The sequence below is a fragment of the Athene noctua genome, chromosome 35 (assembly GCF_965140245.1).
Source record: "Athene noctua chromosome 35, bAthNoc1.hap1.1, whole genome shotgun sequence".
NCBI lineage: Eukaryota > Metazoa > Chordata > Aves > Strigiformes > Strigidae > Athene > Athene noctua.
In genome coordinates, this window is record NC_134071.1 from 672,715 (window position 1) to 696,814 (window position 24,100).

The 24,100-nt window shown below is 42.8% G+C and overlaps 1 protein-coding gene across 3 annotated transcripts in view; it reads left to right on the plus strand.

Moving 5' to 3' along the window:
- The window catches only part of BICRA (BRD4 interacting chromatin remodeling complex associated protein), a 50,917-nt gene extending 35,615 nt beyond the window's left edge, over nucleotides 1-15,302 (plus strand). For all 3 annotated transcript variants that reach the window (XM_074930762.1, XM_074930763.1, XM_074930761.1), the window contains 7 exons: nucleotides 2,648-2,775; nucleotides 4,064-4,189; nucleotides 6,666-6,724; nucleotides 6,874-7,022; nucleotides 9,885-9,979; nucleotides 10,260-10,362; nucleotides 13,586-15,302. In XM_074930762.1, coding sequence (XP_074786863.1) covers nucleotides 2,648-2,775; nucleotides 4,064-4,189; nucleotides 6,666-6,724; nucleotides 6,874-7,022; nucleotides 9,885-9,979; nucleotides 10,260-10,362; nucleotides 13,586-14,856 — 1,931 coding nt within the window. In that variant the 3' untranslated portion in view covers nucleotides 14,857-15,302. The remainder of the gene's footprint in view (nucleotides 1-2,647; nucleotides 2,776-4,063; nucleotides 4,190-6,665; nucleotides 6,725-6,873; nucleotides 7,023-9,884; nucleotides 9,980-10,259; nucleotides 10,363-13,585) is intronic.
- The last annotated feature ends 8,798 nt before the right edge of the window (nucleotides 15,303-24,100 follow it).

Consider the following 24,100-nt stretch of genomic DNA (forward strand, 5'->3'; position numbering starts at 1 on the left):
ACCCCTGAGTGTCCCCAAATCCAAAAGTGTCCCCAAACCCACAAATGTCCCCAGACCTACAAGTGTCCCCAAATCCCAAATGTCCCCAACCCCGAGTGTCCCCAACCCCGAGTGTCCCCAAATCCCAAATGTCCCCAAACCCTGAGTGTCCCCAAACCCTGAGTGTCCCCAAATCCCAAATGTCCCCAAACCCCGAGTGTCCCCAAACCCCGAGTGTCCCCAAACCCTGAGTGTCCCCAACCCCGAGTGTCCCCAAATCCCAAATGTCCCCAAACCCCGAGTGTCCCCAAACCCTGAGTGTCCCCAAACCCTGAGTGTCCCCAACCCCTGAGTGTCCCCAAATCCAAAAGTGTCCCCAAAACCACAAATGTCCCCAGACCTACAAGCGTCCCCAAACGGAGTGTCCCCAAATCCCAAATGTCCCCAAACCCCAAATGTCCCCAAATCAGAAATGTCCCCAAACCCCGAGTGTCCCCAACCCCGAGTGTCCCCAAACCCCGAGTGTCCCCAAATCCCAAATGTCCCCAAACCCCTGAGTGTCCCCAAATCCAAAAGTGTCCCCAAACCCACAAATGTCCCCAGACCTACAAGTGTCCCCAAATCCCAAATGTCCCCAACCCCGAGTGTCCCCAAACCCCGAGTGTCCCCAACCCCGAGTGTCCCCAAATCCCAAATGTCCCCAAACCCTGAGTGTCCCCAAACCCTGAGTGTCCCCAACCCCTGAGTGTCCCCAAATCCAAAAGTGTCCCCAAAACCACAAATGTCCCCAGACCTACAAGCGTCCCCAAACGGAGTGTCCCCAAATCCCAAATGTCCCCAAATCCCAAATGTCCCCAACCCCTGAGTGTCCCCAAATCCCAAATGTCCCCAAATCCCAAATGTCCCCAACCCACGAATGTCCCCAACCCCACGAGTGTCCCCAAATCCCAAATGTCCCCAAATCCCAAATGTCCCCAACCCACAAATGTCCCCAGACCTACAAGTGTCCCCAAATCAGAAATGTCCCCAAACCCCGAGTGTCCCCAACCCCTGAGTGTCCCCAAATCCAAAAGTGTCCCCAAACCCACAAATGTCCCTAGACCTACAAGTGTCCCCAAACGGAGTGTCCCCAACCCCTGAGTGTCCCCCAGACCTACAAGTGTCCCCAAATCAGAAATGTCCCCAACCCCACGAGTGTCCCCAAATCCCAAATGTCCCCAACCCACGAGTGTCCCCAAATCCCAAATGTCTCCAAATCCCAAATGTCCCCAACCCCTGAGTGTCCCCAAATCCCAAATGTCCCCAAATCCCAAATGTCCCCAACCCACGAGTGTCCCCAAATCCCAAATGTCTCCAAATCCCAAATGTCCCCAACCCCTGAGTGTCCCCAAATCCCAAATGTCCCCAAATCCCAAATGTCCCCAACCCACGAGTGTCCCCAAATCCCAAATGTCTCCAAATCCCAAATGTCCCCAACCCCTGAGTGTCCCCAAATCCCAAATGTCCCCAAATCCCAAATGTCCCCAACCCACGAGTGTCCCCAAATCCCAAATGTCTCCAAATCCCAAATGTCCCCAACCCCTGAGTGTCCCCAAATCCCAAATGTCCCCAAATCCCAAATGTCCCCAACCCACGAGTGTCCCCAAATCCCAAATGTCTCCAAATCCCAAATGTCCCCAACCCCTGAGTGTCCCCAAATCCCAAATGTCCCCAAATCCCAAATGTCCCCAACCCCTGAGTGTCCCCAAATCCCAAATGTCTCCAAATCCCAAATGTCCCCAACCCACGAGTGTCCCCAAATCCCAAATGTCCCCAAATCCCAAATGTCCCCAACCCACGAGTGTCCCCAAATCCCAAATGTCTCCAAATCCCAAATGTCCCCAACCCCTGAGTGTCCCCAAATCCCAAATGTCCCCAAATCCCAAATGTCCCCAACCCCTGAGTGTCCCCAAATCCCAAATGTCCCCAAATCCCAAATGTCCCCAACCCACGAGTGTCCCCAAATCCCAAATGTCCCCAAATCCCAAATGTCCCCAAATCCAAAAGTGTCCCCAAACCGAATGTCCCCAACCCACGAGTGTCCCCAACCCCACGAGTGTCCCCAAATCCCAAATGTCCCCAACCCACAAATGTCCCCAGACCTACAGGTGTCCCCAAATCAGAAATGTCCCCAACCCCACGAGTGTCCCCAAACCCACGAGTGTCCCCAAATCCCAAATGTCCCCAACCCACAAATGTCCCCAGACCTACAAGTGCCCCCAAATCAGAAATGTCCCCAACCCACGAGTGTCCCCAAACCCCAAATGTCCCCAAATCCCAAATGTCCCCAACCCACGAGTGTCCCCAACCCCACGAGTGTCCCCAAATCCCAAATGTCCCCAAATCCCAAATGTCCCCAACCCACGAGTGTCCCCAACCCACGAGTGTCCCCGTGCCCCCATTCGGGCAGAGCTCAGCTGCTCAAACCACCGATAACTCCCACACCAAAAAAAAAAAAAATTCCATTTGGGACCGGGATCGCGTTTTTATTTTGACGAAAATCTCATTTTTTTTTTCGGGGGGAGGAAACGCGCTGGGGGACTCCGGAACATCGTTTATTTTTTTATTTTTTTATTATTTTTTTTTTTACCCAGGCCTGAATTTAAACCCTCAAAATTCTTTTTGCCAGGTCTTACCCCCCCGGTTCCTGCCGAGAGTAAAACCTTCTCCAACGTCTCCACCCCGATTCCCCCCGGGAAAGGCGCTGCCCCCCCGGGGAAATCCGCAACACCTCTCACCATACAGCAGCCAGTTCAGGTGAAGAAATATTATTTTTAATTTTTTTTCCACTTTATTTCAAACATTCCCACCCGGAGACTAAACAAATCTTCCCGCATTCCCCTCCAGTTCCGTCAAAAAGGAGATTTTTTTTTTGGTTTTTTTTTTTTTTTTTAGGGTGTTGCTCCGCTTTTTTAAGAAGGGAAAAAAAAAAAAAAAAAAAAAAAAAATCAAAATCACGGCTTTGTGGTGATTTGAGACTGCTGGAGCGGCTTTCGGGAAATAAAAAAATGAAAATAATTCTGGGTTTTAGGCAAAAACACGCCCTGGACTCGAGTGGTTTACGCCCGAGCGGGGAGGGAGCCTCCGGGGGTGTTTTAACAATTAATTGTTCTTCGGTGAAAATCGCTCTTGGGGTCGAGAATCGAGTGATTTTTATTTTATTTTATTTTTATTTTATTTTAATTTTATTTTTATTTTATTTTATTTTTATTTTATTTTTATTTTATTTTTATTTTATTTTATTTTATTTTTATTTTATTTTTATTTTATTATTTTATTTAATTTTATTTTCATTTTATTTTATTATTTTATTTTATTTTATCTTATTTTACCTTATTTTACCTTCTTTTCTTTTCTTTTTTCTTTTCTTTTCTTTTCTTTTATTTTCTCTTATTTTCTCTTATTTCCTTTTCTCTTATTTTAATTTTTCTTATTTTACTTTATTTTATATTATTTTACATTAATTTATTCTATCTTATTTTATTTTATCTTATCTTATTGTATTTTATCTTATTTTACCTTCTTTTCTTTTCTTTTCTTTTCTTTTCTTTTCTTTTCTTTTCTTTTCTTTTCTTTTCTTTTCTTTTCTTTTCTTTTCTTTTCTTTTCTTCTCTTTCCTCTTATTTTACTTTATTTTATCTTATTTTATTTTATCTTATTTTATTTTATCTTATTGTATTTTATCTTATTTTACCTTCTTTTCTTTTCTTTCTTTTCTTTTCTTTTCTTTTCTTTTCTTTTCTTTTCTTTTCTTTTCTTTTCTTTTCTTTTCTTTTCTTTTCTTTTCTTTTCTCTTCTTTTCTTTTCTTTTCTCTTCTTTTCTCTTTTCTTTTCTCTTCTTTTCTCTTTTCTTTTCTCTTCTTTTCTCTTCTTTTCTTTTCTCTTCTTTTCTTTTCTCTTCTTTTCTTATTTTACTTTATCTTATTTTATTTTATATTATTTTATTCTACCTTATTTTATTTTATCTTACTTTATCTTATTTTATATTATTTTATTTTATTTATTTTACTTTATTTTATTTTATTTTTTGTGGTTTCTCCCACAGACGAAACCTGGTGTCATCAGTTCTGTCTCGGGCTTGAACTTGCCTAAAGGGCCGTTGCAGATCCAGGTGGTGGGGAAGGGGCTGTCACAGCTCGTGCCCTCGGGCCCCGGGCAGGGCCAGCAGCTGGTGAGCACGTGGTGGGGGGAGAAGAACCTTTCCTTGTGGTTTTTGGTTTTTTTTTCCACGTCCCATTCCTCTAAATACACCAAAAAAACAAATTATATCAGCGGGACGGGTTTACATCTTGGTGTATTTGGTGTATATTGGGTGTCTGTACACCAATTTATATATTATTTATAAATATGGGTGTGCTCTGCACCAAAAACTGAGTGAGAAGAAGCTTCACTCCACACCCAGACCCTGAGCTTCCTCCTTTATGCTCCTTCTCCAAATTCCAAACCCATTTAATCCTGATTTTTCTCCCCTCCGGAGCGGTCGCCCACCTTCCGTTATTTTGCTCCCGGGCCTCAGTTTCCTCTGAAGAGGAGGAGTTGGGTTAAAGTAGAGGAATTCCCTGGAGTGTGGGTGAAAACAAAGGAATTCCTGGAGGAATTCCCCTCGAGTGTGGGTTAAAATGGGGAAAATTGTGGAGAAATTCCCTGGGGGTGGTGTTAAAATGGAGAAAATTGTGGAGGAATTCCCTTAAGCACAGGGTAAAACGGAAATTCCTGGAGGAATTCTCTTAAGATCGGGTTAAAATGGAGAAAGTCCCTCAAGTGTGAGTTAAAACAAAGGAATTGCTGGAGGAATTCCCTTGAGCTTGCGTTAAAATGGAGAAATTCCTGGAGGAATTCCCTTGAGCTCGGGTTAAACCAGGAATTGCTGGAGGAATTCCCTTGAGCTTGCGTTAAAATGGAGAAATTCCTGGAGGAATTCCCTTGAGCTCGGGTTAAACCAGGAATTGCTGGAGGAATTCCCTTGAGCTCGGGTTAAAATGGAGAAATTCCTGGAGGAATTCCCTTGAGCTCGGGTTAAACCAGGAATTCCTGGAGGAATTCCCTTGAGCTCGGGTTAAAATGGAGAAATTCCTGGAGGAGTTCCCTTGAGCTCGGGTTAAACCAGGAATTGCTGGAGGAATTCCCTTGAGCTTGCGTTAAAATGGAGAAATTCCTGGAGGAATTCCCTTGAGCTCGGGTTAAACCAGGAATTGCTGGAGGAATTCCCTTGAGCTTGCGTTAAAATGGAGAAATTCCTGGAGGAATTCCCTTGAGCTCGGGTTAAACCAGGAATTACTGGAGGAATTCCCTTGAGCTTGCGTTAAAATGGAGAAATTCCTGGAGGAATTCCCTTGAGCTCGGGTTAAACCAGGAATTACTGGAGGAATTCCCTTGAGCTCGGGTTAAAATGGAGAAATTCCTGGAGGAATTCCCTTGAGCTCGGGTTAAACCAGGAATTACTGGAGGAATTCCCTTGAGCTTGCGTTAAAATGGAGAAATTCCTGGAGGAATTCCCTTGAGCTCGGGTTAAACCAGGAATTGCTGGAGGAATTCCCTTGAGCTCGGGTTAAAATGGAGAAATTCCTGGAGGAATTCCCTGGAACTTGGGTTAAACCAGGAATTACTGGAGGAATTCCCTTGAGCTCAGGTTAAAATGGAGAAATTCCTGGAGGAATTCCCTGGAGCTCGGGTTAAACCAGGAATTGCTGGAGGAATTCCCTGGAATTCGGGCTAAAATGGAGAAATTCCTGGAGGAATTCCCTTGAGCTCGGGTTAAACCAGGAATTGCTGGAGGAATTCCCTTGAGCTTGCGTTAAAATGGAGAAATTCCTGGAGGAATTCCCTTGAGCTCGGGTTAAACCAGGAATTGCTGGAGGAATTCCCTTGAGCTCGGGTTAAAATGGAGAAATTCCTGGAGGAATTCCCTTGAGCTCGGGTTAAACCAGGAATTCCTGGAGGAATTCCCTTGAGCTCGGGTTAAAATGGAGAAATTCCTGGAGGAGTTCCCTTGAGCTTGGTTAAACCAGGAATTGCTGGAGGAATTCCCTTGAGCTCGGGTTAAAATGGAGAAATTCCTGGAGGAATTCCCTTGAGCTCGGGTTAAACCAGGAATTCCTGGAGGAATTCCCTTGAGCTTGCGTTAAAATGGAGAAATTCCTGGAGGAATTCCCTTGAGCTCGGGTTAAACCAGGAATTGCTGGAGGAATTCCCTTGAGCTCGGGTTAAAATGGAGAAATTCCTGGAGGAATTCCCTTGAGCTTGGGTTAAACCAGGAATTACTGGAGGAATTCCCTTGAGCTCGGGTTAAAATGGAGAAATTCCTGGAGGAATTCCCTTGAGCTTGGGTTAAACCAGGAATTGCTGGAGGAATTCCCTTGAGCTTGCGTTAAAATGGAGAAATTCCTGGAGGAATTCCCTTGAGCTCGGGTTAAACCAGGAATTGCTGGAGGAATTCCCTTGAGCTCGGGTTAAAATGGAGAAATTCCTGGAGGAATTCCCTTGAGCTCGGGTTAAACCAGGAATTCCTGGAGCAATTCCCTTGAGCTCAAATGAAATCAAGAACCACTGGAAGAATTCCCCCGAGCCGGGATTCCAGAATTCCCATGGGGATTCCTGGAAGCTCCATCCCCCCCCTCAGCCCCCCCCCACCGTCTCTCCTCCCACAGTTCGACTCCAAGCTCGGCCTGAAGAAGCCCCCGCCACTCCAGCCTAGCAAGGAAGCCTGGTGAGCTCCGGATTCAAATTCAAACCCCCAAAACAATCCCTCTCCCTTGCCTTTTTGGGGCTGAAAAGGGGGAATTGTGGCATATCCCAGCGGGTTTTTGGTTTCGTTTTTTTTTTTTTTTTTTTTTTTCCCCTCTGCTTCTCCCCCAGTTTCCTGGAGCAGCTGCACAAGCACCAGGGCTCGGTGCTGCACCCCGACTACAAGACGTCGTTTCGCTCCTTCGAGGACGCTTTGCAGAGGCTCCTGCCCTACCACGTCTACCAGGGGGTGCTCCCCTCGGCGCAGGACTACCGGAAGGGTGAGCGTGCCCCCCTGTTCCCCGGGGCTGACACAACCCCAGCATGGAAAAAAAAAAACAAAAAAAACCAAAAAAAAAAAAAAAATTTTTTTACCACTCAAAACTCAGGAAAAACAACAATTCCCGAGTAGGGAGATGACAGCGAAACCCTTTTTTTGGGGTCTCTGGGTTTTGAGAAATCATTAAAGTGGATTTTAGCGGATTCTGGACATTATTAACAACCAGAATATGAACTAAAATGGCACCGAACCCCTTTTTTTGGGGTCTCTGGGTTTTGAGAAATCGTTAAACTGGATTTTAGCGGATTCTGAACGATCACAGCAATTAAAACGACGTTATTACAATTAACAATATGAACTAAAATGACACCGAACCCATTTTTTCGGGGTCTCTGGGTTTTGAGAAATCATTAAACCGGATTTTACCGGATTCTGAACGATCACAGCAATTAAAACATTATTAACAACCAGAATATGAACTAAAATGGCACCGAACCCATTTTTTCGGGGTCTCTGGGTTTTGAGAAATAATAATCCAGATCTCAGCAGATTCTCAACGATCACAGCAATTAAAATTACATTATTGTAGTCAGAATATGAACTAAAATGGCACCGAACCCATTTTTTTGGGGTCTCTGGGTTTTGAGAAATCATTAAAGTGGATTTTAGCGGATTCTGGACGTTCTTAACAACCAGAATATGAACTAAAATGGCACCGAACCCCTTTTTTTGGGGTCTCTGGGTTTTGAGAAATCGTTAAACCGGATTTTAGCGGATTCTGAACGATCACAGCAATAAAATGACGTTATTACAATTAACAATATGAATTAAATGGCACCAAACCCATTTTTTGGGGGTCTCTGGGTTTTGAGAAATCATTAAAGTGGATTTTAGCGGATTCTGGACGTTCTTAACAACCAGAATATGAACTAAAATGGCACCGAACCCATTTTTTTGGGGTCTCTGGGTTTTGAGAAATCGTTAAACTGGATTTTAGCGGATTCTGAACGATCACAGCAATTAAAACGACGTTATTACAATTAACAATATGAACTAAAATGACACCGAACCCATTTTTTCGGGGTCTCTGGGTTTTGAGAAATCATTAAACCGGATTTTACCGGATTCTGAACGATCACAGCAATTAAAACATTATTAACAACCAGAATATGAACTAAAATGGCACCAAACCCCTTTTTTTGGGGTCTCTGGGTTTTGAGAAATCGTTAAACCGGATTTTAGCAGATTCTGGACGTTCTTAACAACCAGAATATGAACTAAAATGGCACCGAACCCATTTTTTGGGGGTCTCTGGGTTTTGAGAAATCGTTAAACCGGATTTTAGCAGATTCTGGACGTTCTTAACAACCAGAATATGAACTAAAATGGCACCGAACCCCTTTTTTTGGGGTCTCTGGGTTTTGAGAAATCGTTAAACTGGATTTTAGCGGATTCTGAACGATCACAGCAATTAAAACGACGTTATTACAATTAACAATATGAACTAAAATGACACCGAACCCATTTTTTCGGGGTCTCTGGGTTTTGAGAAATCATTAAACCGGATTTTACCGGATTCTGAACGATCACAGCAATTAAAACATTATTAACAACCAGAATATGAACTAAAATGGCACCGAACCCATTTTTTCGGGGTCTCTGGGTTTTGAGAAATAATAATCCAGATCTCAGCAGATTCTCAACGATCACAGCAATTAAAATTACATTATTGTAGTCAGAATATGAACTAAAATGGCACCGAACCCATTTTTTTGGGGTCTCTGGGTTTTGAGAAATCATTAAAGTGGATTTTAGCGGATTCTGGACGTTCTTAACAACCAGAATATGAACTAAAATGGCACCGAACCCCTTTTTTTGGGGTCTCTGGGTTTTGAGAAATCGTTAAACCGGATTTTAGCGGATTCTGAACGATCACAGCAATAAAACGACGTTATTACAATTAACAATATGAATTAAATGGCACCAAACCCATTTTTTGGGGGTCTCTGGGTTTTGAGAAATCATTAAAGTGGATTTTAGCGGATTCTGGACGTTCTTAACAACCAGAATATGAACTAAAATGGCACCGAACCCCTTTTTTTGGGGTCTCTGGGTTTTGAGAAATCGTTAAACTGGATTTTAGCGGATTCTGAACGATCACAGCAATTAAAACGACGTTATTACAATTAACAATATGAACTAAAATGACACCGAACCCATTTTTTCGGGGTCTCTGGGTTTTGAGAAATCGTTAAACCGGATTTTAGCAGATTCTGGACGTTCTTAACAACCAGAATATGAACTAAAATGGCACCGAACCCATTTTTTCGGGGTCTCTGGGTTTTGAGAAATCATTAAAGTGGATTTTACCGGATTCTGAACGATCACAGCAATTAAAACATTATTAACAACCAGAATATGAACTAAAATGGCACCAAACCCATTTTTTCGGGGTCTCTGGGTTTTGAGAAATAATAATCCAGATCTCAGCAGATTCTCAACGATCACAGCAATTAAAATCACATTATTGTAGTCAGAATATGAACTAAAATGGCACCGAACCCATTTTTTTGGGGTCTCTGGGTTTTGAGAAATCATTAAAGTGGATTTTAGCGGATTCTGGACGTTCTTAACAACCAGAATATGAACTAAAATGGCACCGAACCCCTTTTTTTGGCGTCTCTGGGTTTTGAGAAATCATTAAAGTGGATTTTAACGGATTCTCAACGATCACAGCAATTAAAACGACGTTATTACAATTAACAATCTGAACCTAATGACTAAATATGAACTAAAACGACACCGAACCCCTTTCCCGGGGTCTCTGACCCGCCCTTTCTCCCCACCCTCCTCTTCCTCGCAGTGGACGAGGAGTTTGAAGTGGTGTCCACGCAGCTGCTGAAGCGCACGCAGGCCATGCTCAACAAGTACCGCCTGCTGCTCCTGGAGGAGTCTCGGGTGAGTTTAGCCTCATTTTGGGGCTAGAAACGCCAGATTTGGTCACATCACGGGCTGTTGGGGTCGATTGGCTGCCGGGGTTGTGGGGTTTTGTTGGGTTTTTTTTTTTGCAGGAAGGGAGAAAATTTCCTGGGTCTGTTGCGTCGAGGCTTTCGGGGCGGGGATGGGGAAAAACGGGGAGAATAATGAGTGGTGGTGTGTGACAGGAGCTTCTCTTCCTCCCCGTCCCTCTCCTCTTCCTCCCCGTCCCTCTCCTCCTCCTCCTCCTCCTCCCCTGCAGAGGGTCAGCCCTTCGGCGGAGATGGTGATGATCGACCGCATGTTCATCCAGGAGGAAAAAACCATGTTGGCGCTCGACAAGCAGCTGGCCAAGGAGAAACCAGGTGGGAGAGGGAGGATTTTCTGCTCTTCCCCCGCCTTTTCCAAGGGTTCTGCGTGGGGTTCGGGTCTGAAGGGCGGATCTTGCAGGAATTATTTCGGATAATCCACATTTTGTGTGGTTTTGAAGAAGATTTTCCAGAGGGGCGGCTCCAACGCTCAGCCCAACTCCTGCCTCGTGGCAGGCGAGGGCGTCTCGTCGGGGTTATTGCCCCGAGATAACCAGGGATGAGCTCGGTGAAATAGTGGGAGGGTGTAAGAGGGGAAGGAAATTCATCCCGGCACGAGCAGGGAAACATCCAATTTACAGATTTTGCAGGAAAAATATCATAATTAATAACTATTTATTGTGTGTGTCTCGTTTGGGTTATTTCCTCGAGATAACGAGGGATGAGCTCGATGAAAAAGTGGAAGTTTTTGGAGAGAAGAGGGGCCAAGAGGTGTAAGAGGGGAAGGAAATTCATCCCGGCACGAGCAGGGAAACATCCAGATTACAGATTTTGCAGGAAAAATAGAATAATTAATAACTATTTATTTGTTTATCTCGTTTGGGTTATTTCCTCGAGATAACGAGGGATGAGCTCGATAAAAAAGTGGAAGTTTTTGGAGGGAAGAAGGGCCAAGAGGTGTAAGAGGGGAAGGAAATTCATCCCGGCACGAGCAGGGAAACATCCAATTTACAGATTTTGCAGGAAAAATAGAATAATTAATAACTATTTATTGTGTGTGTCTCGTTTGGGTTATTTCCTCGAGGTAACGAGGGATGAGCTCGATAAAAAAGTGGAAGTTTTTGGAGGGAAGAAGGGCCAAGAGGTGTAAGAGGGGAAGGAAAATTCATCCCGGCACGAGCAGGGAAACATCCAATTTACAGATTTTGCAGGAAAAATAGAATAATTAATAACTATTTATTGTGTGTGTCTCGTTTGGGTTATTTCCTCGAGGTAACGAGGGATGAGCTCGATAAAAAAGTGGAAGTTTTTGGAGGGAAGAAGGGCCAAGAGGTGTAAGAGGGGAAGGAAATTCATCCCGGCACGAGCAGGGAAACATCCAATTTACAGATTTTGCAGGAAAAATAGAATAATTAATAACTATTTATTGTGTGTGTCTCGTTTGGGTTATTTCCTCGAGGTAACGAGGGATGAGCTCGATAAAAAAGTGGAAGTTTTTGGAGGGAAGAAGGGCCAAGAGGTGTAAGAGGGGAAGGAAATTCATCCCGGCACGAGCAGGGAAACATCCAATTTACAGATTTTGCAGGAAAAATATCATAATTAATAACTATTTATTTGTTTATCTCGTTTGCGTTATTTCCTCGAGATAACGAGGGATGAGCTCGATGAAAAAGTGGAAGTTTTTGGAGAGAAAAAGGGCCAAGAGGTGTAAGAGGGGAAGGAAAACGCATCCCAGCACGAGCAGGGAAACATCCAAATTACAGATTTTGCAGGAAAAATATCATAATTAATAACTATTTATTGTGTGTGTCTCGTTTGGGTTATTTCCTCGAGATAACGAGGGATGAGCTCGATAAAAAAGTGGAAGTTTTTGGAGGGAAGAAGGGCCAAGAGGTGTAAGAGGGGAAGGAAATTCATCCCGGCACGAGCAGGGAAACATCCAGTTTACAGATTTTGCAGGAAAAATAGAATAATTAATAACTATTTATTTGTTTATCTCGTTTGCGTTATTTCCTCGAGATAACGAGGGATGAGCTCGATAAAAAAGTGGAAGTTTTTGGAGAGAAAAAGGGCCAAGAGGTGTAAGAGGGGAAGGAAAACGCATCCCAGCACGAGCAGGGAAACATCCAAATTACAGATTTTGCAGGAAAAATATCATAATTAATAACTATTTATTGTGTGTGTCTCGTTTGGGTTATTTCCTCGAGATAACGAGGGATGAGCTCGATAAAAAAGTGGAAGTTTTTGGAGGGAAGAAGGGCCAAGAGGTGTAAGAGGGGAAGGAAATTCATCCCGGCACGAGCAGGGAAACATCCAGTTTACAGATTTTGCAGGAAAAATAGAATAATTAATAACTATTTATTTGTTTATCTCGTTTGGGTTATTTCCTCGAGATAACGAGGGATGAGCTCGATAAAAAAGTGGAAGTTTTTGGAGGGAAGAAGGGCCAAGAGGTGTAAGAGGGGAAGGAAAATTCATCCCGGCACAAGCAGGGAAACATCCAATTTACAGATTTTGCAGGAAAAATAGAATAATTAATAACTATTTATTGTGTGTGTCTCGTTTGGGTTATTTCCTCGAGGTAACGAGGGATGAGCTCGATAAAAAAGTGGAAGTTTTTGGAGGGAAGAAGGGCCAAGAGGTGTAAGAGGGGAAGGAAATTCATCCCGGCACGAGCAGGGAAACATCCAATTTACAGATTTTGCAGGAAAAATAGAATAATTAATAACTATTTATTGTGTGTGTCTCGTTTGGGTTATTTCCTCGAGGTAACGAGGGATGAGCTCGATAAAAAAGTGGAAGTTTTTGGAGGGAAGAAGGGCCAAGAGGTGTAAGAGGGGAAGGAAAATTCATCCCGGCACGAGCAGGGAAACATCCAATTTACAGATTTTGCAGGAAAAATAGAATAATTAATAACTATTTATTGTGTGTGTCTCGTTTGGGTTATTTCCTCGAGGTAACGAGGGATGAGCTCGATAAAAAAGTGGAAGTTTTTGGAGGGAAGAAGGGCCAAGAGGTGTAAGAGGGGAAGGAAATTCATCCCGGCACGAGCAGGGAAACATCCAATTTACAGATTTTGCAGGAAAAATAGAATAATTAATAACTATTTATTGTGTGTGTCTCGTTTGGGTTATTTCCTCGAGGTAACGAGGGATGAGCTCGATAAAAAAGTGGAAGTTTTTGGAGGGAAGAAGGGCCAAGAGGTGTAAGAGGGGAAGGAAATTCATCCCGGCATGAGCAGGGAAACATCCAATTTACAGATTTTGCAGGAAAAATAGAATAATTAATAACTATTTATTTGTTTATCTCGTTTGGGTTATTTCCTCGAGATAACGAGGGATGAGCTCGATGAAAAAGTGGAAGTTTTTGGAGGGAAGAAGGGCCAAGAGGTGTAAGAGGGGAAGGAAATTCATCCCGGCACGAGCAGGGAAAAGGGGTGAAGGGCGGATCTTGCAGGAATATTTTGGATAATCCTAATTTTGGGTGTTTTTGAAGAAGACTCCCCGGCGGGGCGGGTCCCACGCTCACCCTAACTCCTGCCCTGGTGTTTCTGTTGCAGATGAATACGTCTCCTCGTCCTCCCGCTCGCAGGGCCACCCCCCTGCAGCCCCCCAGGCCTCCTCCTCTTCCTCCTCCTCCTCCTCCTCTTCCTCTTCCTCTTCCTCCTCCTCCTCCTCCTCCTCCTCCGGCTCAACCCCAACCCCCGAAAACCCCAAACTCCCCCCGACCCCCTCCGTGCCCGCCTTGCACCCCACCAAACTGGTGATCAAACACAGCGGGGGGTCCCCGTCGGTCACTTGGGCCAAGGCTTCCCCCTCGCTGGACGGCGACGAGGACGCGCTGCCCTCGCGCAGCAAACCCCCCATCAAAACCTACGAGGCACGGAGCCGCATCGGCCTTAAACTCAAGATTAAGCAGGAAGCCGGGCTTAGCAAAGTGGTTCACAACACCGCGCTCGACCCCGTCCACCAACCTCCCTCCGCCGCCGCCGCCTGCCGCGTGATCAAAGGGCCGCCCGATCCTCCCGCCCCGCCTTCGGCCTCGGTGGGGCAGATGAACGGAACCGTCGACCACGTCGGGGTCACCACGGTGACCCCCGCCGCCGAGAAAAAACCCGTCGTCACCTACTGCCGCCTCCCGCTGCGCAAAACCTACCGGGAAAACGTCGACGCTCCGGCCGCCGAGAAACCCGACGGCGGCTCCGATAAATCCAACAGAACCCCCCTGGCTCTTCGTGGTCCCCCCTCTACCACCACCACCACCACCACCACCACCACCACCATCACCAAACCGGAGGACGGACCCCGCGGCGTCATCACGTCCCGGAAGAGCCACGACGGCCCCTCGGCACCGGGCAAAAACCACCCGGAGGAAAATCCCAAACTCCTTTTCCTCAATCGCGGCGACGCTCGGGCTTTGTTGGTTCAACCCAAAGGCGACGACGGAGCCGGGGGGTTGATGAAAGAACTGGCGGAGGTAGAGGATGAATTTTATCGTGGGATGATTAAACCCGAACCCCCGGATCAAGAACTCACCTGGGAGGTCCCGTTGCCGCCGGCGAAACGGAGAAAATCCGAATCCTTCGAGGTGGATAACGCCAGTTTCTCCAGCGACAGCCCCCAAGACGATTCCCTCAACGAGCACCTCCAGAGCGCCATCGACAGCATCCTCAACCTCCAACAACCTCAGGCCGGGGCTCAGAACGTCCGGACGCCTTCATCTTCTTACAACTCCTCTTCCTCACCCTTCTCCTCGCCCGTCCACCGTACGGACGCCTACCTTGCCCCCAATCACAACGGTGGCCTTGGCGCCAGGACGTTGAACAGATAACAGAGAGATCCCGGAACTCAAGAACCAGGAGGAGGAGGAAGAGGAGGAGGAAGAAGAATCGTTAAAAAAAACAAAAAAACAAAAAAAAAACCAACAAAACCAACCAACCCACCCAACAACCGGCCGGTCGGACGCGGTTCGAACCCCCACGGTTGGTGCCGGCGACCCCCTAAAACAGGGACTGGGGCGGGGGGGGGAGAGGGGGGGGGGGATTGTGTGTGCAGAAAGCACCCAGGGAGGACAAAGTTTGGGGGAGGGGGGGGGGGGGGAGCTTCTTACCCCCCCCACCCCATTAATTTGGGTGATTTTAGGGCGTTTTTTTAATTTTTTTGTTTTGTTTTTTTTAAACCGCCCCCAGGGTTCGGACTGTTTTTTTTTTTTTTTTGTAATTTAGATTCTGTAACAAATTTTGCTCATATTGAATAATCCCATCGGTCTGTTCTCTCTTTCCAACACACCCCCCCCCCCCACACCCCCCCCCCCAACCCTATGACCCCCCACACCCCCCCCCCCCCCTCCCCAACTCCCCCCCCCCCCCCTGCCTCTCAAAACCGGCCGGAGGCCAAAGAGGACTCCGCAGTCCTTGCCCCAGGGGCAAAATTTTACCAATTTTACCTTTTCTTTAAATTATTTTACACCCCCCCCCCCGCACACACACACGCGCAGGATTTTGGGACCGTCCAAAAGGGCAGGGAAAAAAAAAAAAAATAAAAAAAAAAAAAAAGGAAACACGAACACTAAGGAACGGAAAAACAAAAGTTTTCATCTGGGAAAAGGAGGCTGGGGGGGGGGGGGGGGGATTTTTTAATTTTTTTCCCTAAAAAAAGGCAAATTTTGAAAGTGGGGATTGAAGAAATAAAAAATTAAAAAAAAATGGCAACGACACACCGCGAACACACCCCCCCCCCCCCCCCCGCCTCCCTTCAAAACAAAAATAACCCAAAAATAAATATTTTGGCCAATTCCAGAAGCTCCCGGGAGGATCCGTCCACGCCCTCCCTGCCCCCCCCCTCTCCAGGAACTTTGATTTTTTCATTTTTTTTCCCATTTTCCCCACGTTTTCACCCGTTCCCCTGCGTCCATCCCTTTAGCTTATTTTTTAACCCCCCCCCAAATATTTTTTTTTTTTTTTTTTCCTCTCTTTTCGGAGACAACAACCTTGACTTCGAAGTGCCACTGGGGGGGTGTCGTCCCCCCCCGGCCCCTCCCTGAACCCCAGAAAACAGAATTTTGGGGGCAAAACGCTGCAAATTGGGGCCCGGCAAAACAGCAGAGACCCCAGACGGGAAGAAGAGGGAGCGGGGGGGAAAAAAAATCCTGAATATTAATTTTTTTTTTTAATTTTTTTTTTTCCACGCCCCTTTTTTTCCTGAAACGATTTTTTTTTTCCCCCCCCTCGAGTGAAAAGGAGCCTCTTTCGGTGTAAACAGGGAGGGATCACCCTTGGAAACACAAAACATCCTTCCAGCGCGCCGGCGGCCGACGCTTCCGTCCTCCAAAGCCAGCGAAAAAAAAAAAAAAAAAAAAAAAAAAACATAAAAAAAGAGGAAAAAAAACCCACAAAAACTTAATTTGTTGAAGCCACGCAGTTGGGGGGGGGGGGGGGGGGGGCTGCGTGTGGGGCACGAGCCTCCCGCTTGGTGTTTTTTTTTTTTTTATCTTTTTTTTTTTTTTTTCCCCCTTCTATTTTTTTTTTTTTTTTTCCAAGGAGGAACCATAAATCTAGTTTGGGTTTTTTTAATTATTTTTTTTATTTTTTTTTTTTTTTCCACACACCCCCCCTCCTGGGAACGGGCAAGGAACGAGCTCGACATTCCTATGAGCTTGCTCACGGCCGTGTTGGCTCCAACCGCCCCAAATCCTCCCGCCAACGCCTCGATCTCGCTTTTTTCAACCCAAAAAATTCCCCTTTTGGTCCCGTTCTCTTGGAAAAAAATAAAAATGAAATGAAATACAGGAAAAAAAATTAAAAAAACCAAACAACAAACCCACCTCCCCTCCTCACCCTCTCCCTACGTCCCACCCGGATGGGTGAGGTTTGGGAACCGCCGTGTGTTTCCCCACTCCCTTTTTCCCTCTTTTTTCACCCAAAAAAAAAAAAAAAAAAAAAAAGCCTCAGAGCATCGGGGAGAGCAGGGGGGTGGGCACAACCCAGGAATTTTAAAGAAGATGGGAAGGGGGGGGCAGCCCCCCCAACACTCAACCTTTGGCCAAACCCAAGGTAATCATTTGATTATTTTTATTAATTTTATTAATTTTAATTTTTTTTTTTTTTCCCTGCACCCTCAGGCACGGGGCAGCCATACGGGATGACGCTTCCCCGGCTTAAAAATTTATTTTTTTTTAAAAATATATATATATATACACCTATATATATAAAAATATATATTTTTATTTTTTATTTTTCCGTTTAGTGTCTTTTAATATTTTTTTTTTTGCCACCAAGAAGGAAGCGTCGATCGGGACCCGTCGGCTCCTTAATTTTTTTCCCTCTGCCAAGCGGCCCTTAAAAAACCCTTTTTCACCCCAAAACGTGCTTTTTTTACCGGGGGGGGTGTGTGTGTGTGGCTGTGCAGCAGCTCCACACACCCCCCCCCCTCAATTTTAAGGAGAAAAACCCCCATTTTGGCCACTGCATTACACCGAGCTGTATGTGGGGGGGTTAAGTGTGTGCGGGGGGGGGGTTAAATTTTAATCAATTTTATTATTTTAATTTTTTTTTAGGGCGGGGTGGGGGGGGACACACACACACTTTGCTGCCTGGAAGAGGGGGGTTAAATCTCAATTTTTTGGGGGGAAAAAGGCAAAAAAATGGGATGAACCCCCTTCATATTCTGCCCTGTCCTTCCCCCCCCCGTTAATTTTTTCCCTCCCCTCCTGCCCCGCCGGTACCAGTGAACGCTCCCACAGTTGGAAACAAAATATAGTACTATAAAATAATTTTGTACTGTATTTATTGTGTATAACGGATTTTTTTAAAGAATTCTGTACATTTAGTACTTCTGTGTAAATTAAATCGCTCTTCTTTTTAAAAACTGCGCCCGCCTCGGTGGTCCCAGGTGCTTTCAGCAGCCCCCTCCCCAAAAAAAAACAACCCCCAAAAGCCCCCAAAAAAACCACAAAAAAAAAAGAAAAAAAAAAAAAAAAAGGTCAAATCGGGGCAAAACCAAAGGGAGGGGCCCAGCGCTTTGGGAGGGGGGAGTTTTGGGGTGAATTCGGCGGGTTTGGGGAAAATGGGGAGGGCTCATGGATGGAACAAAAAAACACCCCCCCCTTGTAGGTTGGGGGGTTGGCGGGGGGGGGGGGGGGGGGCGCGTATTTTAGTTTTTTTTTTTAATTTTTTGGGTTTTTTTAATTTTTTTTTTCGACGTGTCCCGCCTCTCAGCAGCTCCTCCCCCCTCGTTGCAGCGATTAATTTATTAATTTTTTTTTTTTTTTTTTTTGGGCTTTTATGGCTCCGTCTCAAAGCGGCGACTCCCACACTGCCCCCACCCTCCGTAATTTATGGTAATTTATTCCCCCCCCCACCCCTCCCCTCAAGCTCTTTTCTCCCCGTTGCTTCCCACCCCCCAGCTCACATCTGCGGGATCTTCGGGCATCGCTGGGAAAAGGGGATTTTATTTTTTTTTTTTTTTATTTTTTAATATATTTTTTTTTTCCCTCCCGTTAAAAACTTTTTTTTAAAAGAAGCAAAAAGGAAGAAAAAAGAAAAAAAAAAAAAAGCGCAACAAGTCGGGACAACCTTCCGCCGCTGGTTTGGGGTTTGTTTTGGTTTTGTTTGTTTTTTGGTTTTTTTTTTTGGAGGGGGGGGGAGGCGAAAAAATCCATTTTCCACACGAAAAGAAGAAAAACGCTTCCGCGGCCTGGGAGCCGCCGCGCTGAAAAGGTTTAAAAACCCCCAAAAACCGTCAAAACTTTTTTTTTTTTTTTTTTTTTTTTTTCCCCTCGGGGCGGGGAGGGGGGGGGGTGGGGGGAGTTGCGGAGTTTCGTGGCGTTTCAGCGACGGGCCCGGGGGGGTCCCACCCACCCAGCACCCGATGGCTCAGCTTTGAGGCTTGGTGCCATCACACGGCCCCCCCCCACACCCCCCCCCCCTCTCCCCAAATCGTCATTTTTGGGGCGTCGCTTCTCACTTTAAAAAAATAGAAAATTTTCCCAAAAGAATTCGAAATCCTTTAGAAATAATTGGAAAGCGTTAGAAAAAAAATTGGAAATCGTTTTAAAAAGAATCAAAAAGAGACTTTTAAAAGAATTTTTTTTTTAAATTAAAAAGAATTTAAAATAATTAAGAATTTTATAGAGTTAAAAATCATTAAAAATCATTTTGGAAAACTAAAAAGAATTTTTAAAGAATTTAGAGAGTTAAAAATCATTTTGGAGAATTAAAAAGAATTGTTAAAAATCATTTTGGAAAATTGAAAAGAATTTTAAAAGAATTTACAGAGTTAAAAAGAATTTTGGGAAATTAAAAAGATTTTTTAAAGAATTTACAGAGTTAAAAATCATTTTGGAGAATTAAAAAGAATTGTTAAAAATCATTTTGGAAAATTAAAAATAATTTTAAAAGAATTTACAGAGTTAAAAATCATTTTCGAAAATTAAAAAGAATTTTAAAAGAATTTACAGAGTTAAAAATAACTTTCGAAAATTAAAAAGAATTTTAAAAGAATTTACAGAGTTGAAAATCATTTTGGAAAATTAAAAAGAATTTAAGAAGAATTTACAGAGTTAAAAATCATTAAAAGTCATTTTAAAACTTAAAAAGAATTAAAAATAATTTTAAAAGAAAGTTAAAATAATTTAAAATCATTTTTTAAAAATAAAAGAGAATTCAAAAGAATTTTAAAAGTTAAAACCAGTAATTTTTAAAAGTTAAAAAGAATTTAAAAGGAATTTAAAAAATTCAAAGATAATTTAAAAATAATTTAAACGGAAAAGGAATTTAAAAATAATTTAAAGAGAATTTTAAAGTAAATAAGAATTTTAAAAGAGTTTTAAAAGGATTTAAAATAATAAATTTTTTTAACTAAAAATCGTTTAAAAGAATTTTGGATTAAAAAAGGATTGAAAGAAAAATAATTCTATAAAATTAAAAAATTAAAAAGGATTTAAAAGAATTAAAAAGAATTTAACATAATTTTGTAAAATTAAGAATTTTAAAGGATTTAAAGAAGAGAATTTGAGAGAATTTGAGAGAATTTGAGAGAATTTGAGAGAATTTGAGAGAATTTTTAAAATAATTTGAAAATTTGAAAGAATTAAAAGAAAAAAGAGAATTAAAAAGAAAACGGATTAAAAGAGAATTAATCATTTTAAAGAATTCAAACGAATTCAAAGATAATTAAAAATTAATTCAAACGAATTCAAAGATAATTAAATCATTCAAGAGAATTCAAAAGAATTCAAAAGTATTCAAAGATAAAAAATAATTGAAAATCATTCAGAATATTTTAAAAATAATTGAAAATCATTCAGAATAATTTAAAAATAATTGAAAATAATTCTAAAGAATTGAAAAATAATTGAAAAATAATTGAAAATCATTCAAAATAAATAATTGAAAATCATTCAAAATAAATAATTGAAAATCATTCAGAATAATTAAAAAATAATTGAAAATCATTCAGAATAATTAAAAAATAATTGAAAAGGATTTGGAAAGGATTAAAAAATAATTGAAAAATAATTGAAAATCATTCAAAATAATTAAATAATTGAATATAATCAGAATAATTAAAAAATAATTGAAAATCATCCAGAATAATTAAAATATAATTGAAAATCATTCAGAATAATTGAAAAATAATTGAAAATCATTCAGAATAATTAAAATATAATTGAAAATCATTCAGAATAATTGAAAAATAATTGAAAATCATCCAGAATAATTGAAAAATAATTGAAAATCATCCAGAATAATTGAAAAATAATTGAAAATCATTCAGAATAATTGAAAAATAATTGAAAATCATCCAGAATAATTAAAAAATAATTGAAAAAAATTCAGAATAATTAAAATATAATTGAAAATCATTCAGAATAATTGAAAAATAATTGAAAATCATTCAGAATAATTGAAAAATAATTGAAATCATTCAGAATAATTGAAAAAAAAATTGAAAATCATTCAGAATAATTGAAAAATAATTGAAAATCATTCAGAATAATTGAAAAAAAAATTGAAAATCATTCAGAATAATTAAAATATAATTGAAAATCATTCAGAATAATTGAAAAATAATTGAAAATCATCCAGAATAATTAAAAAATAATTGAAAAAAATTCAGAATAATTAAAATATAATTGAAAATCATTCAGAATAATTGAAAATCATTCAGAATAATTGAAAAATAATTGAAAATCATCCAGAATAATTAAAAAATAATTGAAAAAAATTCAGAATAATTAAAATATAATTGAAAATCATTCAGAATAATTGAAAAATAATTGAAAATCATCCAGAATAATTGAAAAATAATTGAAAATCATCCAGAATAATTGAAAAAAATTGAAAATCATCCAGAATAATTGAAAAAAAATTGAAAATCATCCAGAATAATTAAGAAATAATCAGAAAAGGCCGCCGGGATGTTCAGCTGGATGCGCAAAAACCAGAAGAAAAACCCCGAGGTGGTCCGCACCGTCACCGAGGGTTTGAAAAACCTCTACAAAACCAAACTTTTCCCCGTCGAAGAATTTTACCGTTTCCACGATTTTCACTCGCCGGCTCTGGAAGACGCCGATTTTGAGAACAAACCGATGGTTTTAGTGGCCGGACAATATTCCACCGGGAAAACCACGTTCATCCGGTACCTGCTGGAGCAGGAGATCCCGGGGAGCCGCGTGGGCCCCGAGCCCACCACCGACTCCTTCGTGGCCATCATGCACGGCGACAGCGAGGGCGTCACCCCCGGCAACGCCCTCATCGTGGACCCCCACAAACCCTTCCGCAAGCTCAACCCCTTCGGCAACACCTTCCTCAACCGGTGAGTGGGGACCCCCCGAATCTTGGCGGGGGGAGTTTGGAGGGAGGAGACCCCCAAAAAATGGGCCTCGCGCCCCGCCGCCACCCTCCACCCCGTCCTGACTCGAGAATTGGAGATTTCGCCCTTAAATTCACACTTTTTGCCCAAATTTGGGGATTTTTGGACAAGCTGTTACCCAAATTGACTAAAAAAACCCCAAAAATGTGCCCCCCACCCCGTCCTGACTCAAGAATTGGAGATTTTACCCTTAAATTCACACTTTTTGCCCATTTTTGGGGATTTTTGGACAAGCTGTTACCCAAATTGACTAAAAACCCCCCAAAAATGGGCCTCACACCCCCCCACCACCCTCCAACCCGTCCTGACTCAAGAATTGGAGATTTTACCCTTAAATTCACACTTTTTGCCCATTTTTGGGGATTTTTGGACAAGCTGTTCCCAAAATGACTAAAAACCCCCCAAAAATGGGCCTCACACCCCCCCACCACCCTCCACCCCGTCCTGACTCAAGAATTGGAGTTTTTACCCTTAAATTCACACTTTTTGCCCATTTTTGGGGATTTTTGGACAAGCTGTTCCCAAAATGACTAAAAACCCCCCAAAAATGGGCCTCACACCCCCACACACACCCTCCAACCCGTCCTGACTCAAGAATTGGAGATTTCGCCCTTAAATTCACACTTTTTGCCCAAATTTGGGGATTTTTGGACAAGCTGTTACCCAAATTGACTAAAAAAAACCCCAAAAATGTGCCCCCCACCCTGTCCTGACTCAAGAATTGGAGATTTCACCCTTAAATTCACACTTTTTGCCCAAATTTGGGGATTTTTGGACAAGCTGTTACCCAAATTGACTAAAAAACCCCCAAAAATGTGCCCCCCACCCCGTCCTGACTCGAGAATTGGAGATTTTACCCTTAAATTCACACTTTTTGCCCATTTTTGGGGATTTTTGGACAAGCTGTTACCCAAATTGACTAAAAAGCCCCCAAAAATGTGCCCCCACCCCGTCCTGACTCAAGAATTGGAGATTTTACCCTTAAATTCACACTTTTTGCCCAAATTTGGGGATTTTTGGACAAGCTGTTACCCAAAATGACTAAAAAACCCCCAAAAATGTGCCCCCACCCCGTCCTGACTCAAGAATTGGAGATTTTACCCTTAAATTCACACTTTTTGCCCAAATTTGGGGATTTTTGGACAAGCTGTTACCCAAATTGACTAAAAAACCCCCAAAAATATGCCCCCCACCCCGTCCTGACTCGAGAATTGGAGATTTCACCCTTAAATTCACACTTTTTGCCCAAATTTGGGGATTTTTGGACAAGCTGTTACCCAAATTGACTAAAAAACCCCCAAAAATGTGCCCCCCACCCCGTCCTGACTCGAGAATTGGAGATTTCACCCTTAAATTCACACTTTTTACCCAAATTTGGGGATTTTTGGACAAGCTGTTACCCAAATTGACTAAAAAACCCCCAAAAATGTGCCCCCCACCCCGTCCTGACTCGAGAATTGGAGATTTCACCCTTAAATTCACACTTTTTGCCCAAATTTGGGGATTTTTGGACAAGCTGTTACCCAAAATGACTAAAAACCCCCCAAAAATGGGCCTCACACCCCCCCCAACACCCTCCAACCCATCCTGACTCAAGAATTGGAGATTTTACCCTTAAATTCACACTTTTTGCCCAAATTTGGGGATTTTTGGACAAGCTGTTACCCAAAATGACTAAAAACCCCCCAAAAATGGGCCTCACACCCCCCCCCAACACCCTCCAACCCATCCTGACTCAAGAATTGGAGATTTTACCCTTAAATTCACACTTTTTGCCCAAATTTGGGGATTTTTGGACAAGCTGTTACCCAAAATGACTAAAAACCCCCCAAAAATGGGCCTCACGCCCCACCACCACCCTCCAACCCGTCCTGACTCGAGAATTGGAGATTTCGCCCTTAAATTCACACTTTTTGCCCGTTTTGGGGGATTTTCGGACAAGCTGTTACCCAAATTGACTAAAAAACCCCCAAAAATGTGCCCCCCACCCCGTCCTGACTCAAGAATTGGAGATTTTACCCTTAAATTCACACTTTTTGCCCATTTTTGGTTTTTTCGGACAAGCTGTTACCCAAATTGACTAAAAAGCCCCCAAAAATGTGCCCCCACCCCGTCCTGACTCAAGAATTGGAGTTTTACCCTTAAATTCACACTTTTTGCCCATTTTTGGGGATTTTTGGACAAGCTGTTACCCAAATTGA